The sequence below is a fragment of the Ornithorhynchus anatinus genome, chromosome 5 (genome assembly GCF_004115215.2).
Source record: "Ornithorhynchus anatinus isolate Pmale09 chromosome 5, mOrnAna1.pri.v4, whole genome shotgun sequence".
Classification (NCBI taxonomy): domain Eukaryota; kingdom Metazoa; phylum Chordata; class Mammalia; order Monotremata; family Ornithorhynchidae; genus Ornithorhynchus; species Ornithorhynchus anatinus.
The window spans coordinates 22625739-22649198 of record NC_041732.1 but is presented as its reverse complement, the minus strand read 5'-3'; the positions used below and the strand labels follow the sequence as shown (position 1 = coordinate 22649198).

Sequence of the window (23460 nt, the reverse complement as noted above, 5' to 3'; positions counted from 1 at the left end):
GATGCTGCACTTTGGAGTCCTAAAATGGAATTCCCAGCTGTCTCTCTGCTCTGTCTACAGGAGGAAACGCACAGGCCTGTGTTGCCGTTTGTATGTGATAAATTGGTTTTCCTTTAAGGGAGCCTAACAGCCCTTTAGGGCCCGCTTCCGGCCGCCTCTGTGACATTTAAACTGTGGATGAAGTCATCGGTGTTCTGAGTGTCTTCACTGCTCTGCCCCCCGATAATCTGTGCCTTGTTACCCTGCATCCTCTCTGTCCTCAGACTCTGCCCTGGATCAATCAATCGATCGGATTTATTGAGTGCTTACTGTGTGCAGAGCACTGTACTAAACGCTTGGGAGAGTAAAACACAACAGTATAACAGACGCATTCCTTGCCCACCGTGAATTTACGGTCTGAGGCGTCTATGTAAGTGGTCTTAGGGGTCTGGAGGAAACTGCACCAACTTCCTGCTGTGAGCTTGTAGAGGTCCCTGTGGTTAATGATGATGGAGGATGGTTCTTAGGGCCCCTTCTGTTAGAGGCAGCTCACCTCACAGACATGTAGTCATCGAGCTATCTCATGGCAGCTCCTGAAGAGCACCTCCTCCCACTCTTAAAATCCCCACGGAACACTTAATTTTGAATCAATTTTAGACCTTTCTGTCCTTAATTGAGTCCTTTTCCTTCCCTCCCTCCTGCAAATGCCACCACGGGAACACTTTGGTCAGCAGTAGTGTGGCTTAGAGGAAAGAGCACAAGACTGGGGATCAAATTCATGCATTCAGTCGTATTTATTGAGTGCTTACTGTGTGCAGAGAACTGTACTAAGCGCTTGGAAAGTACAATTCAGCAACAAATGAACTGGGTGCCAATCCAGGCCCCACCACTCGCCTGCTGGATGACCTTAAGTAAATCATTTAACATCTCTGAGCCTCAGTTTCCTCATCTCTTCAATGCAGATTTAATACCTGTTCTTCTTCTCCCTTAGAATGAGCACCCTATGAAGAGTGGGGACTGTGTCTGATTTGACACTACTTTATGCGTTTGAGAAGCAATGTGGCCTACTCGACAAGGCTGCCAATTGTTGGCCGCGTGACCTTGAGCCAGTCACTTTTCTTCTGTGTCTCAGTTCCCTCATCTATAAAATGGGGATTAAGAGCCTTAGGTAGGGCAGGGACTGTGTCCAATTTGATTATCTTCTGTCTACTCCAGCACTTCGTTTAGTGCCTGACACATAGTGACCACTTAAATGCCATTAAACAAAGTAAAGGCCTGACAAATACCATAATTATTACTGATATTAAGCTGCACAGGGTGACTTGCTGTTGGTTTTTCTGGCATGAGGCCTCGGACTTACTTTTTCTGGGTGACAGGGTGTTGCTAGTGGGAATGTTTGAATCTCCAGATCTGCCATGCTCTTTTTGGGACATCCCTCTCCCCCTCTCTCTGCTTTTTTCACTTTTCTCTTTGCTGTCTCTGCACTCTTTCTCTGTGTTCTTGCTCTCTTTGTGTTCTTGCTCTCTGTACTCATTCATTCATTCAGTCATATTTATTGAGTGCTTATTGTGTGCAGAGCACTATACTAAGCGCTTGGAAAGTACAATTCAGGAACAATTTAAGTCATTCCCTGCCCACAATGGGTTCACAGTCTAGAAGGGGGGAGAACAGTTTAGAAGGAGGGGAGTATTCTTTACAGTCTGATCTCTCTATGCTCTCTGTTCCCTCTGCTCTTTCTCATGCTACCTCAGTCATTCAATCAAACATATTTATTGAGCACTTACTGGGTGCAGAGCACTGTACTAAGCACTTGGGAGAGTACAACACAGCAGCTGGCAAACACGTTCCCTGCCCACACGAGTTTACAATCTAGAAAGGGAGATACACATTAATATAAGTAAATTAGAGCTATGGACATAAGTGCTATGGGGCTGGGGAAGGGATGAATAAAGGGTGCAGATCCAAGTGCAAGGTTGATACAGAAGGGAGTTGGAGTAGGGCTTAGCTGGAGAAGGCCTCTCGGAGGAGATGAGATTTTAATAAGTCTTTGAAGACGAGAAGAGGGGTGGTCTGTGGAATATGAAGGGGGAAGAAGTTCCAGGCCAGAGGTATGACATGGGTGAGGGGATGGTGCTTTCTCTACTCTGTGTGCTTCTGCTCTCTCTGTTCACTCTCTGTTCGCTATCTGCCTCCTCTCCCAGCTTTCTCTGTTCTGTAGGTTCTTTTCCCTCACTTTCTCCCCCATCCTCCCTCTTGGTTCCAAAGAGGCTCTATAAATTTAAGTCTCATTATGGAAACCAGACAGTACATTATTAGTTGTGGAAAACAGTAATGACCTCATCGTATTATTACCGATACTTGAGGGCCTCTGCGCTCTTCAGGCCGCGAGTGGCGGCCGGGCCACTAAGTTCGCTTTCTCTTGCCCGTCGCTTCTAAGAAATACTGCATCTGCTGGTGACTTCAAGAAATAAAGGGGAAGGGGATGCAGGGACCCTAACGTGCAAAAAGAACTGAAACAGTGTCGTTCTATAATAGGGGACTAGGGTGTCGCTTTTCCATTGGAAAAGGGAGAGTCTATCTTTAAAGATTGACGTAATTAGTCCAGTAGCCCCACCTAGTTGTGAAATATCTGTGAGTGGGTGAGGTTGTGTTGCAGCTGGTCAAAAAGCTAACACATGCAGACATCCGCCGGAGGCAGTACCGTTTTAAGCGAGTGGCCTTGCTTTTCTTTTGCAAGAGGGAGCCAGCCCCAGGCAGTGAACTTTATGCCGGAGAAAAGCTAAAATCATAAATTGGTTTGTTTTTCACGTGCAGGTTGCACCTGTATTGCGGGGGACGATTCGACTCTTAGTGGGACCCTGTTGAGTATATGAGTTTCTCCAGCCTTGGAGTTTCCTAAGCTTTGTTTTCTAAGCTAAGTTTTCTAAGCTCTGACCTGGGGGAGTTCACAACAGGCTTCCCTGCTGGCACCCAGTGAGATGGAATGCAGTGTTTGTGATATGGATTATGCGCTTATTATGTGTCAAGCACTGTACTGAGTGCTGGGGCAGAGACAGCATCATTCAGGGACACAGTCTGAGTATGAGGGAGAACGACTATTGAATCCCCATTTTGCAGGTGAGGGAACTGAGGCACACAGAAGTTAAGGGGCTTATCCAAGGTCACACAGCGGGTAAGTGGCGGAGCCGGGATTAGAACTCAGGTCCTCTTATCTCCCAGGCCCGTGCTCTTTTCACTAAACTATGCCGCTTGGGCTCAAAGGGATGGGTGTTAGAGGGGAGGATAGAAAGAGGGGTGGCATAATCATAAAAGGGGTGGAGGACTCATGGACCTCAGTAGAAACAGATGATCACGGGAAAGAAACATCCCTACGGGCAGGGAAACAGGCTGACTTTGGAGTTTTAATAACCGTTATGTTTACTTAGACTCTGAGCCCCATGCGGGACCGGGACTGTCCAACCTGACTACCCCAGTGCTTCATACAGTGCACGGCACATAATATGTGCTTAACAAATACTATTATGACTGTTATTAGTAGTCGTAGTAGTATGATTATTGTTAAGAGTTTTAAGTCCTACCCCTTTTAATGCCAACACCGCTTCTAGGATTTGGCTCCTTGAATGTGCTTCTTGATCAAGTCAGAAGGACCTGGGTTCTAATCCCAGCTCTGCCACTTGACTGCTGTGTGACCTTGGGCAAGACACTTAACTTCTCTGTGACTCAGTTACCTCCTTTGTAAAATGGGGAGAAGAGTGTGAGCCCTATGTGGGGCAGGGACCATGTCCACCATGATTAACGCATATCTACCCCAGTCCTTAGAACAGTGGTTGGCACATAGTAGGTGCTTAACAAGTACCATTATTATTATCTGTATTTTGAGGATAACCAAATTAGGGTTTCTCTTTCCCGGAAGAGTGTATTGCAGGTGGCCCGTTGTAAGTACCCAGCTGATTTGGAGAGCAGATTCACCCACCGCATAGGAATTCTTCCACAGCACATCTCGTGGTCTCTGGATAGAGCAGGGCCATTCGCTCCTCATTAAGCAGAGAAGCAGTGTGGTACAGTGGATAGAGCACAGGCCTGGGAGTTGGTAGCCCCAATCCCTGACCTCACAGACTAGGAGAAGACTAGACTATATGCTCCTTGTGGGCAGGGAACGGGTCTACCAGCTCTATTATGTTGTGCTCTCCCAAGTGCTTAGTACAGGGCTTTGCACACAGTAAGCCCTTAACAAATACAATTGAATGATCGAAGTCTCCATAGTGAAGCAGAGTTGTCCTTCTGACCAGAGATGATGCCATTGAGAGTGAGATTTGATAAGCTTGTTACGGGCAAGGACTGAGTCTACTAATTCTATTGTATTATACTCTCGCAAGCACTTAGTACAGTGCTCTGCACATAGTGAGTGCTCAGTAAATACCACCGACCGATCGATAGGAATGTAAGTGTTGTTGAGAGACAACCTCTTGCATTGGCACCCCATGGCCAGGAAAATATCCTTGGGTACCTGTTGAGGCACCTTTGCCTGGCTGTTGATGAGCTACATCCAGCCCTAGAGTTGCTAATGTATTGCACTCTTCCAAGCACTTAATGCAGTGCTGTGCACATAGTAAGTGCTCCTTAAATACCATTAAGCATTTTGCTAGAAATAGTACCCTTTTCAGGACATTTGGGAGTCAACAAAGTGCACTCCGGCGGTGGGAGTGTGTGTGTGTTCGCATGTGTACACACAGCATGGGTGGGCATTGGAGCCTTCCCCTGTGCCTTACTCTCATCTCACTGTTGATCCCATTTAAGTTGCACCTTTCCTTTTTCCTGAGAAGCAGTGGTTTAGTGGCTAGAGCACAGGCCTGGGAGTCAGAAGGACCTGGGTTCTAACTCCGGCTCTGCCACTTGTCTCATGGGTGACCTTGGGCAAGTCACTTGACTTCCTTTGTGCAGCAGTTACCTCAACTGTAAAATGGGGATGAAGACTGTGAGGCCCATGTCTCACATGAACTGTGTCCCACCTGATTAGCTTGTATCTACCCCAACTCTTAGGAGGATGGTGCCTGGCAAATACCTTTTAAAAAACAAAAAAAACCCCAAATCCCTCCCTCTCCCTTTCACATTCAATGTACTGGCTCTCTCCCCATCCTCAAAACCCGTAGAATATTAACAATAATAATGGTATTTGTTAAGTGCTTACTATGGGCCAGGCACTGTACTAAGCGTTGGGATGGATACAAGCAAATCGGGTTGGACACAGTCGCTGTTCTGCATAGGGCCCACAGTCTTATTCCCCTTTTTACAGATGAGGTAACTGAGGCAGAGAGAAGTGAAGTGACTTGCCTAAGGTCACACAGCAGGCAAATGACAGGGCAAGGATTAAAGCACAAGTCCCTCGGCATGTACTCTTTCCACTAGGTCACGCCACTTCTCATTGAGCGCTTACTGTGTGTTAAGCACTGGGCCGAAACCTGGAAAGGATATAAGATAATCACACTGGACTCTGTCCCTGTCGCTCACAGGATGAATTGGTGTGGGTAGGCACTTTTGCTTTTTCACTTTTGTGGTGTTACACTGAGGAGTGTCACCCACTCACTAATCTACCATTCAGGCTGGAAACACCCAAAGATTACAGGCCGCAGTTGTCACTGGGTGATTTATTTCACCCATTCAGTTTAGGGTGTGAAGTAATTATTTGTCATCTTGACTTGGTAATAGAGGGGAAGGGTGGAGGCGTATAACTCGGTCCCTACAATTTTGTAATAAAAAGTACATGTTTCCTAACACAGAGGTAATGGTACCTGATCCAAGAAGATTTTGCAATCACACTCAATAATCTCGATTGCACCTTAACCCCAAACCCTAAACTCCTGAACAAATCTCTGAACTTCAGGTCCTCCCACTGTTAAATGTCATAACCCCATTTATTTGGCCAGGGGTCTCAAGAAAGAGAAGAATAAGTGAGGTTGGGTGATGGAGGAGAAGCTTAAGAAGAGGAGGAAATGGAAGGACAAAGTTTCTGGGGCAGCTTAGTTAGTCTTCCTATTTGGGGTGTTAAGAATACCATTGCTGCCAGATGCTTTGAGAGGGAACGAGTTTGGGAAAGAGCACAGGCCTGGGAGTCCGAAGACATGAGTTCAAATCCCAGCCCCATTGTCTGCCTCCTGGGTACCTGAGTTTCCTCTGTAAACTGGGATTTATCGACCATGCTCCCTCCTTCTTAGACTGTGAGCTCCTTACTCTAGGGCAGGGGTCGTGTATGGCCTGATTGTCTTGTATCTACGCAAGCGATTACAAGAGTCCTCAACACAGACTAAGTATTTAGGAAATACCATAATTATTGTAATATTGTAGCGTTTGAAGCTGGGACCACTTATATAGGAATGAAACAACCCCAATTTCATGACCCTTCCTTAAGGCAACAAGCAATCCACGGTTGGGAACATCCAACCAAAAATTTTCCTGTTTTCTGGTAGCCTTTGCCCCCAGGTGGTAGCTGAGAAAAAAAAATCAGTGCTGCTGAGGTAAATAATTCTTTGGAGGTTTCTCTCCTGTCACCAAAGTGTCCTGCCATTAATAGGCAGGCATTTCCCTCAACCTTTTTTTAAAATAAAATTTGTTAATGCTCTCTTTGCGCCAGGCACTGTACTAAGTACTGCTTAATCAGGTTAAGACGCAGTCCCTGCCCTGCCTACGGCTCGCGGTCTTAATCCCCATTTTTGGATGAGGTAACTGAGTCACAGAGAAGATAAGTGACTTTCCCAGTGTCTCACAGGGAACAAACAGCAGCCTCTAAGGTTAGAAATCTGAACAGTCCTCTAGGCTGGAAGGTCACTGTGGATAGGGAATGTATCTGTTTATTGTTGTATTGTACTCTTCCAAGTGCTTAGTAGAGTGCTCTGAAAACAGTAAGCACTCAATAAATTCAATGGACTGAATAGGTAGCTTGTTTGTTTTGTTTGTTTTATGGTATTTGTTAAGCACTTACTATGTGTCAAGCACTGTTCTAAGCACTGAGTTATATATGTTTATCAGGTTGGACACAGTCCTTGTCTCACATGCGGATCACAGTCTAAGTAGGAGGGAGTAGGATTTAATCTCCATTTTACAGGTGAGGAAACTAAAGCCCAGAGAATTTAAGTGATTTGCCCAAAATGACCCAGTAGGCGGTTGGCAGAGCCGGGTTAAGAACCCGTACTAGGCACTGTACTAAGCGCAGGGTTAGATGCTAGATAATTAGATTGGACGCAGTCCCTGTCCCACATAGGGCTCACCATCTCAATCCCCATTTTGCAGACGGGGTAAATGAGGGTCAGAGAAGTGAAGTGACTTGTCCAAGGTCATCCAGCAGTCAAGTGGCGGAACCGGAATTAGAACCCAGGTCCTTTTGACTCCCAGGTCCGGACTCTATAATAATAATAATAATGTTGGTATCTGCTAAGCGCTTACTATGCGCAGAGCACTGTTCTAAGCGCTGGGGGAGATACAGGGTAATCAGGTCGTCCCACGTGAGGCTCACAGTTAATCCCCGTTTTACAGATGAGGTAACTGAGGCACAGAGAAGTTAAGTCACACAACTGACAAGTGGCAGAGCCGGGAGTCGAACCCATGACCTCTGACTCCGAAGCCCAGGCTCTTTCCACTGAGCCACGCTGCTTCCCCTAGAATACACTGCTTCTCAAAGTCCTGGAAACTGACCTAGTTAAATTCGCCCTCTGTTTGGACTGTAGCTGAAGCCACAATAGACCTTTTAACTCAACGTGTTACTGACTTGTCTCTTCCACGGGTTTGGCTTTCATGACACAGCAGGGCTCTCTAACTTCCACAGTGGGTAAGCAAGAAACCCTGCTTAAGAGATGGTTTCTGCACCCACTTGCCTAATCTTTCAAGGCCATCTCAGGCAGCCTTAGGGTAGGTGTCACATTGCAGGAACACAGCAGGGGATTTTGCTGTTTAATATCAGTGATTTTTATCTGGGAGAGCAAAAAGAATGCTGCTTTAAAAATAGGCCCCTTACTTTTCAAGTAGCTCTTGGAATCGAATGCAGTTTCTAACATTCCACGTGTTTAATCATTTCAACCGCAGAATGGTGGAGCTTGTACTCCTTTTGTTGTGTTTGGTGTGTTTTTTTTTTTTTTTGAAGGAATGAATCTATGAAACTATTTAAAGCCCATTCCAGTTCATCTAGGGGGTGATTGGAAGCCGGAGGTGGAGAAACCTGGCTGGGAAGAGTCTATAAAAGTCTGGAGAATTGGCCCGGTTGAAAAGAAATCAGTCTGAGCTTAAAAGAAACTGGGCTGTGGAGAAGAAAGCATTCTAATTAGAGTTGAATTAGAGGCATGCCCTGGAGGAACTTATAAGGGGTAGATAGAAGACAATCAAGTCCCACATGGGGCTCCCTGTGCTTGGCACGTAGTAAGCGCTTAACAAATGCCATAATTATTATACGAGGGAGAACAGGTTTTGAATCCCCATCTTACAGATGAGGGAACTGAGGACCGGAGAAGTGAAGTGACTTGCTCAAGATCACACATCTGGTGTGTGGCAGAGAAACAGTCTCCAATAAAAACACAATTGGATAAGGAGGCAAGTGCTACCGCTTGAAACTAAAGAACAGAGAACCAGAAATACTGGTCTATATGTTTTCGGAGAGCCTGAGTGAATGTGGGATCAGGTTAGGTCAGGAGGAGGATCTAGAAAGATTTCGTGGAGGAGTTGGACAGAGGGGATTTAGGTTTGACTAAGGGCCAGTAGGGGAATGAGCCCTAATGAGAAACCCATTTTCTGTGCCTCATGAACTCTCAGATAAGGACAGGAATTTAGAATGATCCACTTTCAGTGGAATGTTTTAAGGTGCTTCACCCCTGATCCAATTTGAAGGGTGCATTTCTCACTGGTAAATTTCTGTGATAATCCTATTCTTCAGGGTCCTATAATGAGGATAATGATAATAATAATAGTAATGGTATGTGTTAAGCCCTTACTATGTGTCAAACACAGTTCTTAGTACTGGGGTAGTTAGAGGATAATCTGGACACAGTCCTTGTCCCGCATGGGGTTTGCAGTTTGTCTGTCTCCCCCTCTAGATGGTAAGCTTATTATGGGCAGGGAATGTGTCTGCTCATTCTGTTGTATTGTACTCTCCCAAATGCTTAGAACAGTGCTCTGCGTGTAGTAAGTGCTCAGTAAATAACATTGGTTGATGAGGGAGAATAGGAATTGGATCCCCATTTTACAGATGAAGAAACCGATTGCCCAGAGAAATTAAATGACTTGCAGCATGACTTAGTGGAAAGAGCACAGCCTTGGGAGTCACAGGACGTGGGTTCTAATCCCGGATCCGTCGCCTGTCTGCTGTGTGACCTTGGGCAAACCACTTCTCTGTGCCTCAGTTACTTCATCTGTAAAATGGGGATTAAGACTGTGAGCCCTATGTGGGTCAACCTTGTATCTGCCCAGTTCTTAGAACAGTACTTGGCACAGAGTAAGCATTTAGCAAATACCATAATGATAAATAATAATTCCAATCTGGGCTCCACCACTTGTCTGCTGTGTGAGCTTGGGCAAGTCACTTTACTTCTCTGTGCCTCAGTTACCTCAACTGTAAAATGGGGATTGAGACCGTAAGCCCCACGTAGAACAGGGACTATGTCAAATCTGATTTGCTTGTATCCACCTCAGCGTTTAGTACAGTGCCTGGCACATGGCAAGCACCTACCAAATACCAGAATTATCATTATTGTTGTTATTACTTGTCCGAGCTCACACAGCAGGCAAGGGGCAGAATGGGAATTAGAACACCAGTCCTCTGACTCCGAGGTCCACAGCTTCCTCTGTAATCGTGGTGGTGTCTGGAAAATCTGTTGTTAAATAGGGAAGGTTGTGCACTTGGGGAGTGCCTTGAGCAGTAGCACCTGGACTAGAAAAAAACCCCAAATCTGTCTATAGTAGGAAGAATCAGTTAATGTCAGTAGTGACTGGGTTCTTTACAAAGAGGGCTTAGGTCTAAAGGAGTGTTCTTAAGCGTGTTTAGCACTTGTGTACATATCCTGAGTTTTATTTATATTAATGTCCGTCTCCCCCTCTAGACGGTAAGTTATAGGCAGGGAACATGTCTGTCCACTCTGCTGTATTGTATTCTCCCAAGGATTTAGTGCAGTGTTTGGCACACAGTAAGCACTCAGTAAATATCATTGATTGTTCTGAAGCTTAGTCAAGAAGGAAGGCGATAGCCCTGTCATCTCTGTATGGCAGTTCCTAAGGAGTGGTTGGGTGAGATTCTAAATCTTGACCTTGGAGCAGCTGAGGCCCAGAGAATTGAGGTGACTTGGCCGAGGTCGCACAACAGACGTGGCGGAGCCAGGATTAGAACCCAGGTCCTTCTGACTCCCAGACCATGCTCTGTCCACTAGGTTACGCTGCTTCTTCTTTTGTGTTCAAATCCCAGCTCATCCTCTCACCTGTTGTGTAACCTTCAGCAAGTTACTTCACATCTCTGTGCCTCAGTTTCCTCAACTGTAAAATGGAGATTGAATTCCTATTCTCCCTCTCCCTTAGACTGTGACCCCCGTGTGGCTGTGGATTTGTCTGATTTGACCGTATAGGATTTGGAACATAGTACTTGGCAAATTCCACAATTATTATTATTATTATTCTGCTTTTTCTACAAACCTTCCCTCTCAGACAGTACAATAAAAGAATTACCCCAGTGAGGAATGTCATCTGAACGGAGTGTGTGAAAGAGTTGACTAAGTCCAGGAACACGTGACAAGATGCATGCAGTAACAGGGGGAAACATATGATAAACCTCTGGGACAATAGATTTCAACCCTGAAAACTTAAAACAAAAATTCCTCAAGGCCACATTAAATAAGCGAGTGTATGTTTGGGCTGTTTGCGTGATGACACTGCTACGGCACTCCCCGGGTCCTGACTTGAGGGCTAAAAGTGATCTTCCCCCCCATCTGCTTTGAGGAAGAAATTCTTTTGCCCTTTTTATGCTATTTGGTAAGTATTTACTACTCCTCTTCTAAGGCTGGAGTTGGTGCAAGGTAATTAGGTCGGACACAGTCCCTTTTCCACATGGGGCCCAGACAGTCTAAGTAGGAGGGAGAACCGGTATTTCATCTCCGATTTACACTTGAGAAAATTGAGGCCCAGAGAAGTTGTGACTTGCTTAAGATCACACAATGAGTAATTGACAGAGCTGGGATTAGAACCCAGGTCCTCTGACTTCTAGGCCTGTGCTCTTTCCACCGGGTCACACCGCTTCTCAATCGGTTGGAATAATACCTCCCCCAAATTGCTTTACAAGCTTTCTTATATGGTATTTATTAAACTCTTACTATATACCAGGCACTGGACTAAGCACTGGGGTACATGTAAGATAATCGGGTTCGACACACTTCATGTCCCACATGGGGCTCACAGTCTTAATTCCCCATTTACCGCTAAGGCACAGAGAAGTGACATGATTTGCCCCAGGCCCCACAGCAGACAAGTGTCAGAGCCAGTTTTAGAACCCAGGTCCTTTTGACCGGGCTTTATCCACTAAGCCGCGCGGCTTCTCAATAAAAAAAGTCTTGATCGAATGCTGAAAACTTTCTGCAGGAGCAAATGAGGTGGAAGGCATTTGTGAGCCATGTGTGGCAGCTTAATGTATTGCAGGCTTTGTAATTAAATGACTTCCTGCTGGTTTATTATAAAACCATTCTGTCTGAGCAGTCCAGCTGATGTAGAAGATTTAAGTCAGAAAATATTGAATCTCATGGTGGGAGTAGGCAATAATAAAATATGAGGATTCGAAGAAATAATCATTTGAATTCCAGAAGGGCCGTCTGCTTTCAGGAGTTAAGAACCGAATGTTCCGTTCTGACAAGTCAAGTTTTGAAACAGTAATTTCTCATTTTCCTCCCTCCCTTGTTGCTGTGAATTCGGTCTCTCCCCTTTAGAGCTCTTCCAAGGGATTTAATAATTCACCTTGTGTTTTTGAAAGCCCTGATGTGCCCCAGTAACTTCAACGAATAGATGTCAAAGCTAAGTATTGATGCTTTGTCATCAAGTATTTTGTTTTTCTTTTTGGCCCCAACACTTTCGATGTAACATAAAAGAGAGGTTGATATAAAGGTCCACAGGGCGCTCTAATTCATAAGGAATAGAATCAAAGGCAGTTATAGAGGGTTGCTTTCTCCGGTTTATAACCCCACATTTTAAAAAAAAGATTCAACTGGTCCATTTGCAACTACAAAGTTTAGCGGGATGCAGAATCAAATTGCCATACTCTTCTCACCACCCTTGCCACTGAGAAGCAGCATGGTGTAGTGGATAGAGCACAGGCCTGGGAATCAAAAGATTCATGGGTTTTAATTCTGACTTCTCCCTCTACTTATCTGCTGTGTGATCTTGGGCAAGTCACTTTGCTTCTCTGGGCTTCAGCTACCTCATCTGTAAAAAAATAAAATGGGGATTAAGAGTGTGTGAGCCCAATTTGGGACAGGAACTGCATCCAACCTGCTTAATTTGTGTCTATCCCAGTGTCTAGAAAGGTGCTTTGCATGTAGTATTCATTCAGTAGTATTTATTGAGCGCTTACTATGTGCAGAGCACTGTACTAAGCACTTGGAATGTACAAATCGGTAACAGATAGAGACAGTCCCTGCCCTTTGACGGGCTTACGGTCTAATCGGGGGAGACAGACAAAAACAATAGCAATAAATAGAATCAAGGAGATGAACATCTCATTAAAATGATAGCACCTTACAAGTACTATATATTTTCCAGTGACTGGTACATGGCTTTGAGCAGGGCATATTTTGAGAGGAGGGAGACATACTGGAAGAGGCTATGAGTGGGGAGGGGAGCTGTATATCCCAGAGGTGAATATTTCATCTTCCAAGGGATCTTGGACTATTTCTGTCATATTCCCCTTCCCTTTCCTTTAGACCGTGAGTTCTTTGTGGGCAGAGAACTCATCTACCATCTCTGTTGTACTGTAGTCTCCCAAGTACATAGTAAAGTGTTCCACGTGCATTAAGCGCTTGGTTAAAGACCATTGATTGACAGGATGTGGATCACAATTGAGCAGAACAGCACCCCTGCAATGGACTCTCGAAACTACAAAAAGCAAAGCATTTGAGGGTAAATAATTAGTCCCTGAAACCACTATTATTACTACTAATAATAATGATAATGGTGGTATTTGTTAAGCACTCACTCTGTGCCAAGCATGATGGCTTTGGAGTCAGAGATCATGGGTTCGAATCCCGGCTCGGCCACTTGTCAGCTGTGTGACTTTGGGCAAGTCACTTAACTTCTCTGTGCCTTAGTTACCTCATCTGTAAAATGAGGATTAAGACTGTGAGCCCCACATGGGACAACCTGATTCCCCTGTGTCTACCCCAGCGTTTAGAACAGTGCTCGGCACATAGTAAGCGCTTAACAAATACCAACATTATTATTATTATTATGATGCTGAAGACTGGGGATGGGTACAAGATAACTGGATTGGACACAGTCCCTGCCCAGTTGAAGCTGAGTATCTAAGTGGAAGAGTTCTTGCCCACGGAGCTCACCACTCATTAACCGACCTTGGAATAAAAGCATTTAACTTGCGAAAGAATAGCAGGGAAGCTTTTCCCATAAGCATATTGCAAAACCCTCCCAGTCAAGGAGGGAGTCGTAGGAACTGAAACCTCCTGAAGTGACCACATCTATTTGGTATCATTTCCATAAAGGCACAATTTGGTCCCTCCTCACAAGTTCTTAGTACAGTGTTCTGCACACAGTAAGCCCTCAATAAATATGATTGCATGAATGAATCCTCCCCTGTTAAACCTTTCTCTGTTAAAACAGGGAAAAGGCCAGCCACTGGCCTAGTGGACTTGCTGAGATTTCCGTGACAGACCGGCGGTACTGTAAGGTTGAGAGCCGGGACACAGGCTTGTATTTCCTGAGCTTCAGGGTGTTGGGATTCCCCGCAAATCTGCCCCATTTAGATGACAAGCTCCTCAATGTGAGAAACCACATCTTACTTTCAGTACGTAGTCTCCCGGGGACCTAGTACAGTGCTCTACCAGTAAATATGAACAAGGGGAAGAAGAGAATGCAGCATGCCTCAAAGCCATGCTCTGAGGCTTAGATTTAGAATCTCACCCAATCCCTCCTGGGGAAGTGCCGTACAGGGGAAACTGGGATATTGCCTTCCAGTTGGCCCCCCAGTCTTACTCCTTCTCTGTCTCTGACAAGACCAAGAGTTTCCAACCAGGCCCGAGAAGATGACAAATGATATCTCTTGGGCCTATCGGCCATTGGAAGTCTTTATCTCTAACTAGAATCCCTTACCTTATGCTCAAAACAAAAAAATCGACACCTCTAATTACCAGTACAGTGGGGCCAAGTGGATAGATCATGGGACTGAAAGATGTGTGCAGGGCACTGTACTAATCGGGGTCTGAGTCTCAGCTCTGCCACTGGCCTACTGGGTGACCTTGGGTAAGTACCTTAAACTCCGTGGGCCTCGGCTTCATCATCTGTAAAATGGGGATGAGAGAGACGGTGAGCCCCATGTGAGATGAAGACTGTACCTGATTTTATAACCTTTTATCTACCCCCAGAGTTTAGTGCTTAGTAAACACTCAATTAATATAAATGTGGTCAGGCGTTTGGGGGATTTTCATCTTTACCACGTGAATGCTCTCCTCTTCCCCGTTCCCCTTTGCTCTCTCTTCTCCAAGACTTATGGATGTATCCATAATTGATTTATATTAATGTTTGTCTCCCCCTTTAGACTGTAAGCTCACTGTGGTCAGTTGTGTTATACTCTCCCAAGCGCTTAGTACAGTGCCCTGCACACGTTAAGCGCTCAATAAGGATGATTGATTCACAGCTTCGTTTTCTATTGCAAGCTTCCTGTGGACGGTGAGTTGACACATGCATTTCACAATGTGGTTACGCCCTGCTCACCTATGGTACCTTGTGCCCCAGCGAGACCATGATTGCCAGAGATGCCACTGAAGCTGGTATCACAAATATCAATCCCTGCACAGGCCCCAAGTCTTGAAGTCTCCGGTCCACTAGACTCTCAGCTTCTTGAGAGCAGGGATCGTGTCTACCTACTGGATTGAGCTCTTCCAATTTTTAGCACAGTATGTGGCATAAGGCAAGCGCACAATAATTACCATTGATCGGTTACTAGATAGCTCCGAAGCTCATCTATGATTTCTAACGAGAGGTGCCAAATTGGTGTCCGTAGTATTTTCCCGGTTGCCTACTACAGTGCTTGGCATGCTGTCTTTTTTTATGCCGTCGAGTCATTTCTAACCCATAGCAACACCACGGACACATCTCTCCTAGAACGCCCCCATCTCCATCTTCAATCGTTCTGGTACTGTATCCACAGAGTTTTCTTGGTAAAAATACGTCAGTGGTTTACCATAGTCTCCTTCCGCGCGGTCAACTTAGGTCTCTGCCTTTGACTCTCTCCCGTGCCACTGCTGCTCAGCATGGGTGCGTTTTGATTTGTAGCAGATTGCCTTCCACTCGCTAGCCACTGCCCGAGGTAGGAATGGAATGGGGAGGCCTGTGCTTGACTCTTCCTCTTATCGCCGAGACTGGTAGGGTACTGGAAAGTCTCCAGGTGCGACCCTGAGAGGGGATTGGCACCCTGTACTGCGCTTAATAAAGCGGTGTGATGAAGCGGCATGTGATTTTGACATGGTGTCTCTCTTCCCTTCCTAGGGTGACTGTGTGGTTACAGTGTTGCTGGCAGAGGAGGACAAAGTTGAAGATGATGTAGTTTTCTACTTAGTGTTTTCTGGCTCCTCTCTCCACCACTACACTAGCACTCGCAAAGTTAACCCTGACACGTTGGAGACCATAGCTCCTGGTAAGTACTCAAACTCAGACGGTCAATCAGTAAGATTTATCGAGTGCTTACTGTGTGCCGGACATTGCACTAAGCGCTTCGGAGATTACAGTCCAACAGAGGCAGTAGACGCATTGCCTGCACACAAGAAGCTTACGACCTAGAGGGGGAGACCGGCATTAAAAAAAGCAGAAGGGTCCTTAAGTGCTTCAGGATTGAGGGTGGGACGATTATCAAGTGCTTAAAGAACCAAGTGCACAGATGACACAGAAGGGAGAGCCCGTTACCCTACAGAGAAGGAGAGACAGGTGGTCTTGATTTTACTAGCACTTGGGCAAACACAGTTGACAGTTCCGCAGCTGACAGATGTGGTGTTAACAGAACAGAAGGAAGACTTGTCGTGGAATTTAACTCCAGGAGGAGAGAGAAGCAGCCAGAGGAGTAAGGGTAAAGCACTGGGGATGTGCAGGGATACATCAGATTGAACAGCCCCTTCGTTATTTCGAGCGCACTGGGGAAAGACCCATTCGTAGCTGCCTTGTCAGAACCATCTAGATAAGATCACAGTCAGCCAGCTTTCTCTAACTCCTGTGTCTCAGGTGTAGACCAGGCAACCTGAGTCCCGTGTGGAACAGGGACTGTGTCCAATCCGATTATCTTGTATCTACCCCAGCACTTAGTTCAGAGTTAGGCACATAGGAAGGGCTTAACAAATACTATAGTATTCCTTGGCCCCCTTCAAACCACTAGGGGATTTTTCTCTTCCTCTTTTCTCATTCCTCTTCTTCCTCTCCTTTATAGTTTTCTCCATCCCTACCGGCAACACATTCCTTAGTCTGCCAACGCTTGTGATTTTTGTTGAGCTCTTACTATATGCCCAACACCGAACTGGAAGCACAGCACCGAGACAGTACAGGACAGCACAGAAGCACTGAGAAGCAGCGTGGCTTAGTGGAAAGAGCACAGGCTTGGGAGTCAGAGGTCATAGGTTCTAATTCCTGCTCTGCCCTTGGGTAGGACACCTAACTTCTCTGTGTCTCTGTTCCCTCATCTGTAAAACAGGGATAGAGACTGTGAGCCCCACGTGGGACAATCTGATTGCCTTGTATCTACCCCAGTGCTTAGAACAGTGCTTGGTACATAGTAAACAATGCCATTATTACCATTATTATTATTATTACTAAGCCATGGGGTGAATACAATATATTCATATCTCACATGGGGCTCACAGTCTAGAAGGGAGAACAAATATTGAATCCCCATTTTGCAGATGAGAGAACTGAGACACAGAGAAGTGAAGTGATTTGCTTAAGGTCACACAGCAGACAAGTGGTGGAGCCGCGATTAGAACCTAGGATCTCCAACTCCCAGGCCCATGATCTTTCCACTAGGCCCCACTGCTTCACACTGCCAATGGCACTAATAGTTATGTAGCTCCAGTGAAGATCCTCTGAATTAAGGATATTGTTGATTGCAGACAAGACTTGAGAGTTCCAAGCAGGACTGAAAGAACTAAGAGTTTCCAAGTGGAGTGGAAATAAAACCAAAATGCGTCTTTCTGACTGAGCAGATCCATCTCTGTTGGAAAGAGCCTGGGGTTGGGAGTCAGAAAGCCTAACTCTGGTCCTGGCTTCACTGCTTGATGCTGGGTGACCTGGGCCTTAACCTCCCTTATCTATAAAATGGGGATAAATACTTACTCTTTCTTGCTCTCTCTCTCTCCCTCTCTTTCGCAGCCCCATTTGGGATAGGAATTGAATTCAATCTGCTTATCCTGCATATACCCCATGCTTAAATGCAATCGATAGTATTTATTGAGCACTTACTGTGTGCCAAGCACTATACTAGGTGCTTGAACTAGGCTAGCACAGTGCTTGGCACAAAAGAAGGACTTTTTAATTATCATTATTATTTCCTCAAAGAATTCCTACCATGCCACCTTAAGTTACTTCCTCCCTGTTCCCCCATACTCAAAATATTTGGGAATCTATGTTGTGGACCCACTGGTAAAGGTAAGAATTTTAGTGGGAAAGATAATCTGAAACCAGGTTGTACCTGGAAATTTGCCAGGTGTGAAAACCCCACACTTGCCTTCAATATGTCTTTTTTGTCATCAGGATGGGAAATAAGGCTCACAGTGCTTGGTACATAGCAAGCTCTTAACAAATACCATAATTATTATCATTATTATTACTTAGAAAATCAGAATCATCGGATACGTAAACAACAAATGCATTTTCTCCTTTGAGAAAAAAGAAAAAAGCGAAGTATCTTGATATTTTTTTAATGGTATTTCTTAAGCATTTACCATGAGCCAGTCACTGTGTTAAGCCCTGGGATAGATACAAGTTAATCAGGTTGGACACAGTCCCCGTCTCACTTGGGGCTCACAGTCTTAATCCCCATTTTACAAATGAGGTAACTGAGGCACAGAGAAGTGAAGTGACTTTTCCAAAGTCACACAACAGACAAGTGGTAGAGCCTGGATTAGAACCCACATCCTCTGACTCACAGGCCCCTGCTCTGTTGACAAGGCCACGCTGCACGTTTCCTCCCCACAATACCCCAGGGAAGGCAGTACAGCACACTCAGTTCAGCCTTAATGTGGGTTTTCAGTACATATAATGATAGAACATGATTGGGGACTTAGATGATGTTCTTCCAAAAGAACAAGATCATTTAGCGTGACCTACTGAAAACAGCACGGGCCTGAGATTCAGACGACCTGGTTTCTCATTCTGGTTCTGCAACTTGTCTGCTTCGTGACTTTGGGCGAGTCAGTTCTCGGTACCCGTTCTCCCTTCTATTTAGACTGTGAGCCCCACATGAGACAGGGACCGTGTCTAATCTGATTATCTTGAACCTAGCCCTGTGCTTAGTACAGTGCTTGACACGTATTAAGAACTTTATAAACCCCATCACTAGTTGGGGTGCCTATGGCACTGGCACGGGTCAGCATTACAGCACTTGTTTTTATTAGAATGAGGTTTCCCAACAATCTTTGCACTAAAGGAAAACTGGGTGTGCTGTACTACTTAAGTTTTGCACCCTCGCATGAGATGGGGTCTCCATCTAATGCGTGGCAGTGAAAATCTCTGCCGTTTATATGAGGACTGTCAAGAGTGTCGGCTCGTCCTGGGGTGCCTAAATGTTGCGACCATCAATGAAGTTTTGAGGGGGAACGGGTTGGCTGATGTATTTTATGTTGGGCATCCTCTTCGTTGCTCAACTGAGCTCTGCATCAGGCACCCAAAGAGGCGCACAGACGACAAAAGACAGAAAGAAGAGTTACTTTAAATTCACCCATCCTCATCCCACTTGCAGTAAGTGCCCTCAAGAGGTTGCGGGTGAAATCCAAAGTCGCTGTGAACTTTTGACAGCTGCTGGGACTATTTCTCCCAAGAAGGTCTAGAGAAAATAAACACGGCTGTAATTTCGGGATTAGTTGTGATTTCTTTTGCAAAGATTATTTATGTAACCTTCAAACTGCAAGCCCCTAGATGGCGTCTTCCCCTTCCACCAGTGCGTGCCATTTAAGAATAGATTAATTTGAGGTTGAAGTCTGCTCTCTATAAGGTGTCAGAGAATATCACCATGGCTAAACATTTATTGTGTGTCATTGATAACTGGGTGTTTTCATAGTCCATAACCCTGCCCAGGGGATTTAGTATATAAACCACAGAGGATGGCTCTGGGGTGATTTTATAAACTCTTAAAGTGTAAGCACCTTCAGGGAATAGTTTTTTTTAACTGTATTCTTTCTTCAAGATCTTAGTTCAGCGGTTTGCACATGGACGCTCACTAAATACTACTAATGTTTGCCTAGCAGGAAAAGCATGGGCCTGGGAGTCAGACAACTTGGGTTCTAATCCTGACTCTACCACTTGTCTGCTGTGTGATCTTGGGCAAAGCTCTTAACTTTTCTCAACCTCAGTTTCCTCATCTGGAAAATGGGGATTAAGACTGTGGCTCGGTGGAAAGAGCGTGGGCTTGGGAGTCAGAATCATGGGTTCGAATCCCTGCTCTGCCACTTGTCAGCTGTGTGACTGTGGGCCAGTCACTTAATTTCTCTGGGCCTCAGTTACCTCATCTGTAAAATGGGGATGAAGACTGAGCCTCACGTGGGACTACCTGATTACCCTGTATCTCCCCCAGGGCTTAGAACAGTGCTCTGCACATAGTAAGCGCTTAAATACCAACATTATTATTATTATGTGGGACAGGGTCCAGCCTGATCACCTTGTATCTATTCCAGTCCTTAGAACAGTGTGTAGCACAAAGTAAATGCCAGACTGTATACTCATTCCCCTAGACTGGAACTCCATTATGGTCAGGGAACGTTTCTGCTCATTCTCTTGTATTGTAGTCTCCCAAGTGTTTCGAATAGTACTCTGCACATAGTAAGCACTCAATAAATATGATTAACAAATACCATAATTATTATTAATGTTATACTTCTGGCCGGTGTAGGCAGACATGGGATATAAAGTTTCAGAGTCAAGTCTGGGGGGAAGGTGGGGAGATCCGCCCTTGTGTGTCACAGCAGTGTCAACGTGAAAAATTTCAGCTCCTCTGACCTTGTATCAGAAAAAAAAAAATAAGTCCAGTGGAAGGCTGAGACAGGTCCTACTTGCTGATCGTCTATGCTACTGATCTTGACCTAGTCCGTGGCACCCTTCCAGCCAGTCACAAACACTCTAAACTGTTCTGAGGCCTTTACAATAACAGAGGCCCATAAAACTGGATCTCTCCTCTGGATCTCATTGCAAATAGAGCTGTGCTTTTGGGGGGATAAACATTTAGAGGATGCAGCATGTCTTCCAAGTCTGTATTCGCTTGTAATTATGGCTCCCATTTCCTTTCCTTCTGCCTTTCTCTTCCATCAAACCCACCTGTGCAATACAGATTGCGATTCACTGCTTTTCAATTCTAGGCAGAATTGGGTGGCAGTGTGGATTGAGGAGAAGGAAGTATAAACAGAAAAATATTAAAGAAAATTTTAGAACCAGGCCAAACACTCAAACCTGCCCTCTTTCTACTACCTGCTCTGTGTTCCACCTAACATTTTCAGCAAGTGGGCAACTTTTTCATAAGTCTAACAGCTCCAGCTTCAGGTTTAAGATCTTGTATGCTGATTGATGGCTTTTGCTTTTAGGGAAGTGATTGTGAACCACACTGATTTAATCAACCAAGCAGGGCTCCACCCTGAAGCCCCCCTTAAAAAAAAAAAAGGCTGGATACTTGTAGGCAGCACTGTAGCTTGGGAAGGAGAGGTGCAGGCTTTTACCAAAAAGTGGGGTGGCAAGAGGGGAGCATCGCAAATGATTTCAGGCATGGAAGATTCCAGTGTTTGAGCTCTCTGGTTGTTGCTGAGTTTGGCTATGACATGGTTACAGGAGAGAGAGCACATATTGGAAAGCTATGAACACCCAGAAGAGAGGAATTATGTAGCTTATGCAAAGACTCATAACCAACAATAGTGGAGTAAACAGAAAGAAATTAAAGTTTAAGGAATTGATTCCAAACGAGAATATTTCCATGAGCTGTTTGCATGCTTATATGGGGCTATAATTTCAAAGTTTGTCGAGACAGGAATGTGGGAGAAAAAGTCCATCTGACAGATTGAATTAAAAGTGCACTTGGGATATATTTTGAGGGTGAGATATTTAAATGTAGTTAAGAAACCAGAAGGAAAGGGAAGTGATAATATTTTTTTTTTTCACCCTAATGCTCTGACTGGTACATTGCTCCCTCTTAGAGAAGCCTTTCTCTATTGTGGCCCGGATTCCCCTCCTTTTTCATCATGTGATGGATCTGTAATTATCTGTTCATCTGTTTGTCCTGTTACCTAGGCAATTACTGCGATAACAGATCCAGCACTGCTTATGTTTGGGTCTCAGGGCCAAGAGAAGATTGTCTTCGGTTTAAGCACACATTATTTCAGAAAACACTGCAGCTCTTTGGAGAGAATGCTGTAGGAGTGGAGATGAGAATTAGGAAAATATATGTCCAGTGAGGAAGAATTGCCCATTTTATTTTCTCCTCCTTCCTGTCCAATAAATGGGCTTGCAAGGAAGAGAGAAGATTGGAGATATTTTTACAAAGTCATTTTGCTATTTTTCTCCCAGGAATTTCAGCCAACTACAACCTCATTGAACTGGTGCGTAGGAGTTTGCAGAACTAGTCAAACAAGTTTCACTGAACAGATATATCAAAACAAACAAACAACAACAAAAAAACACCCACCAAGAGATGGTGCAGTGATTTGGCGAGATTGGCAATAAGTTAATTTGACATCTAAAAGGAAAAATATTGTGTGAATGGAAGAGTTAAGCATTTAATATAGACTTAAATTTTTTAATGTTATTAAGCACTTACTATGTGCCAGGCATTGTACTAAATGTTTGCACTAAGCTTTTATGTATTTTCTTTGATTGCTTTTTTTTGGAAAAATATATTCAGGGTTGGAGATAAAATTGATTTTTTGTTAGACTTCTTTCACAGATGGTTATCCAACTAGGAACCAAGTCTCATATATGCACACTTTTTTGTTTTAAGCTTCTTGTGGTAGGGACTATGTTTCTTATATTGTAGTCTCCCAGGTGCTTAGTACAATGCTCTGCTTGCAGTACATGCTTAGTAAACACTGTCAATTATCATGGCCCCATCACGTTCTTTGAAAATGGACTTTCTAGGAGTGGATTGGTGGGGTAGAAATCCCCTTTAGGAAGAGAGGTTTTATACAGTTATTTCTCCATCAAGGTGTGTATTCAAACAATGAGAACAGAGGTTATTCAATTAGTAACTTCTCTGTGCCTCTCATCTTTAAACTGGTGACTCAGTACCTGTTCTCTCCCTTTTTTTAAGTGTAAGCCCAGGTAGGCAGGTATTGTATCTGGCCTGATTATCTCGAATCTACCCTAATGTTTAGTTCAGAGCTTGGGGCAGAGTAAGCCCTTAACAAATACCACCAATACTATTATTCACATTATTACAATTGTTATTATCATGAGTGAGACCAGAAAATGTGCAGGTGTCAAAGATGCAGCTCAAGCTTTGTGGGAAGCAAAGTGATAATAAGCACGTCTTGTCACACAACGTGAACAAGCGGTACCATCTCCCGCCTATCGAATTGGGCTTCAAAAAGCGGAAGTGCCACCATGGAAGGCTTAAAATGCTCCAGGCTCATCTCCAAAGAAGAGTCTGGTCAGAGCTAAATAAGAGGATACTAGGAGGAGGAGAGAAGCAAATGTTGTGTTGTTGATTTGTGCTTATAGAAGAAACGGGGCTGGAGAAGAGGATCCTTCACTTCCAGGAACAAATTTCAAAATTTACAACCCTGTGTCAAAATGCACTTGAGGCCATGAGTTGTTCAGGGAAATCGGTCCCCACAGCTGCCATGCTGCAAGCAGTCCGAGGCTAGAATCTCTTTCCTGGAATGGGAATGTGGCACTAGTCAATTCTCTTGCAAAAATGATCTGCAGAACACCAGTGATTTTCTAAAGGCTGAGGAAAAGATGTTATCAATTTACCAGGAAAGAAGGCAGCTTGCCCGCTGGTTCAGTGGGTGTCTAAACCATGATATTCATGTGTTTTCCCCCTTATTGCCTCCTCTGTCAGTATAAGCCCCT

General features: G+C 44.7%; 1 protein-coding gene across 8 annotated transcripts in view; it reads left to right on the top strand.

Moving 5' to 3' along the window:
* AKAP13 (A-kinase anchoring protein 13) overlaps positions 1–23460 on the top strand; it is a 394860-nt gene that overhangs the window by 108930 nt on the left and 262470 nt on the right. For all 8 annotated transcript variants that reach the window (XM_039912298.1, XM_039912295.1, XM_039912293.1 and 5 more), the window contains exon 3: positions 15703–15850. In XM_039912298.1, coding sequence (XP_039768232.1) covers positions 15703–15850 — 148 coding nt within the window. The remainder of the gene's footprint in view (positions 1–15702; positions 15851–23460) is intronic.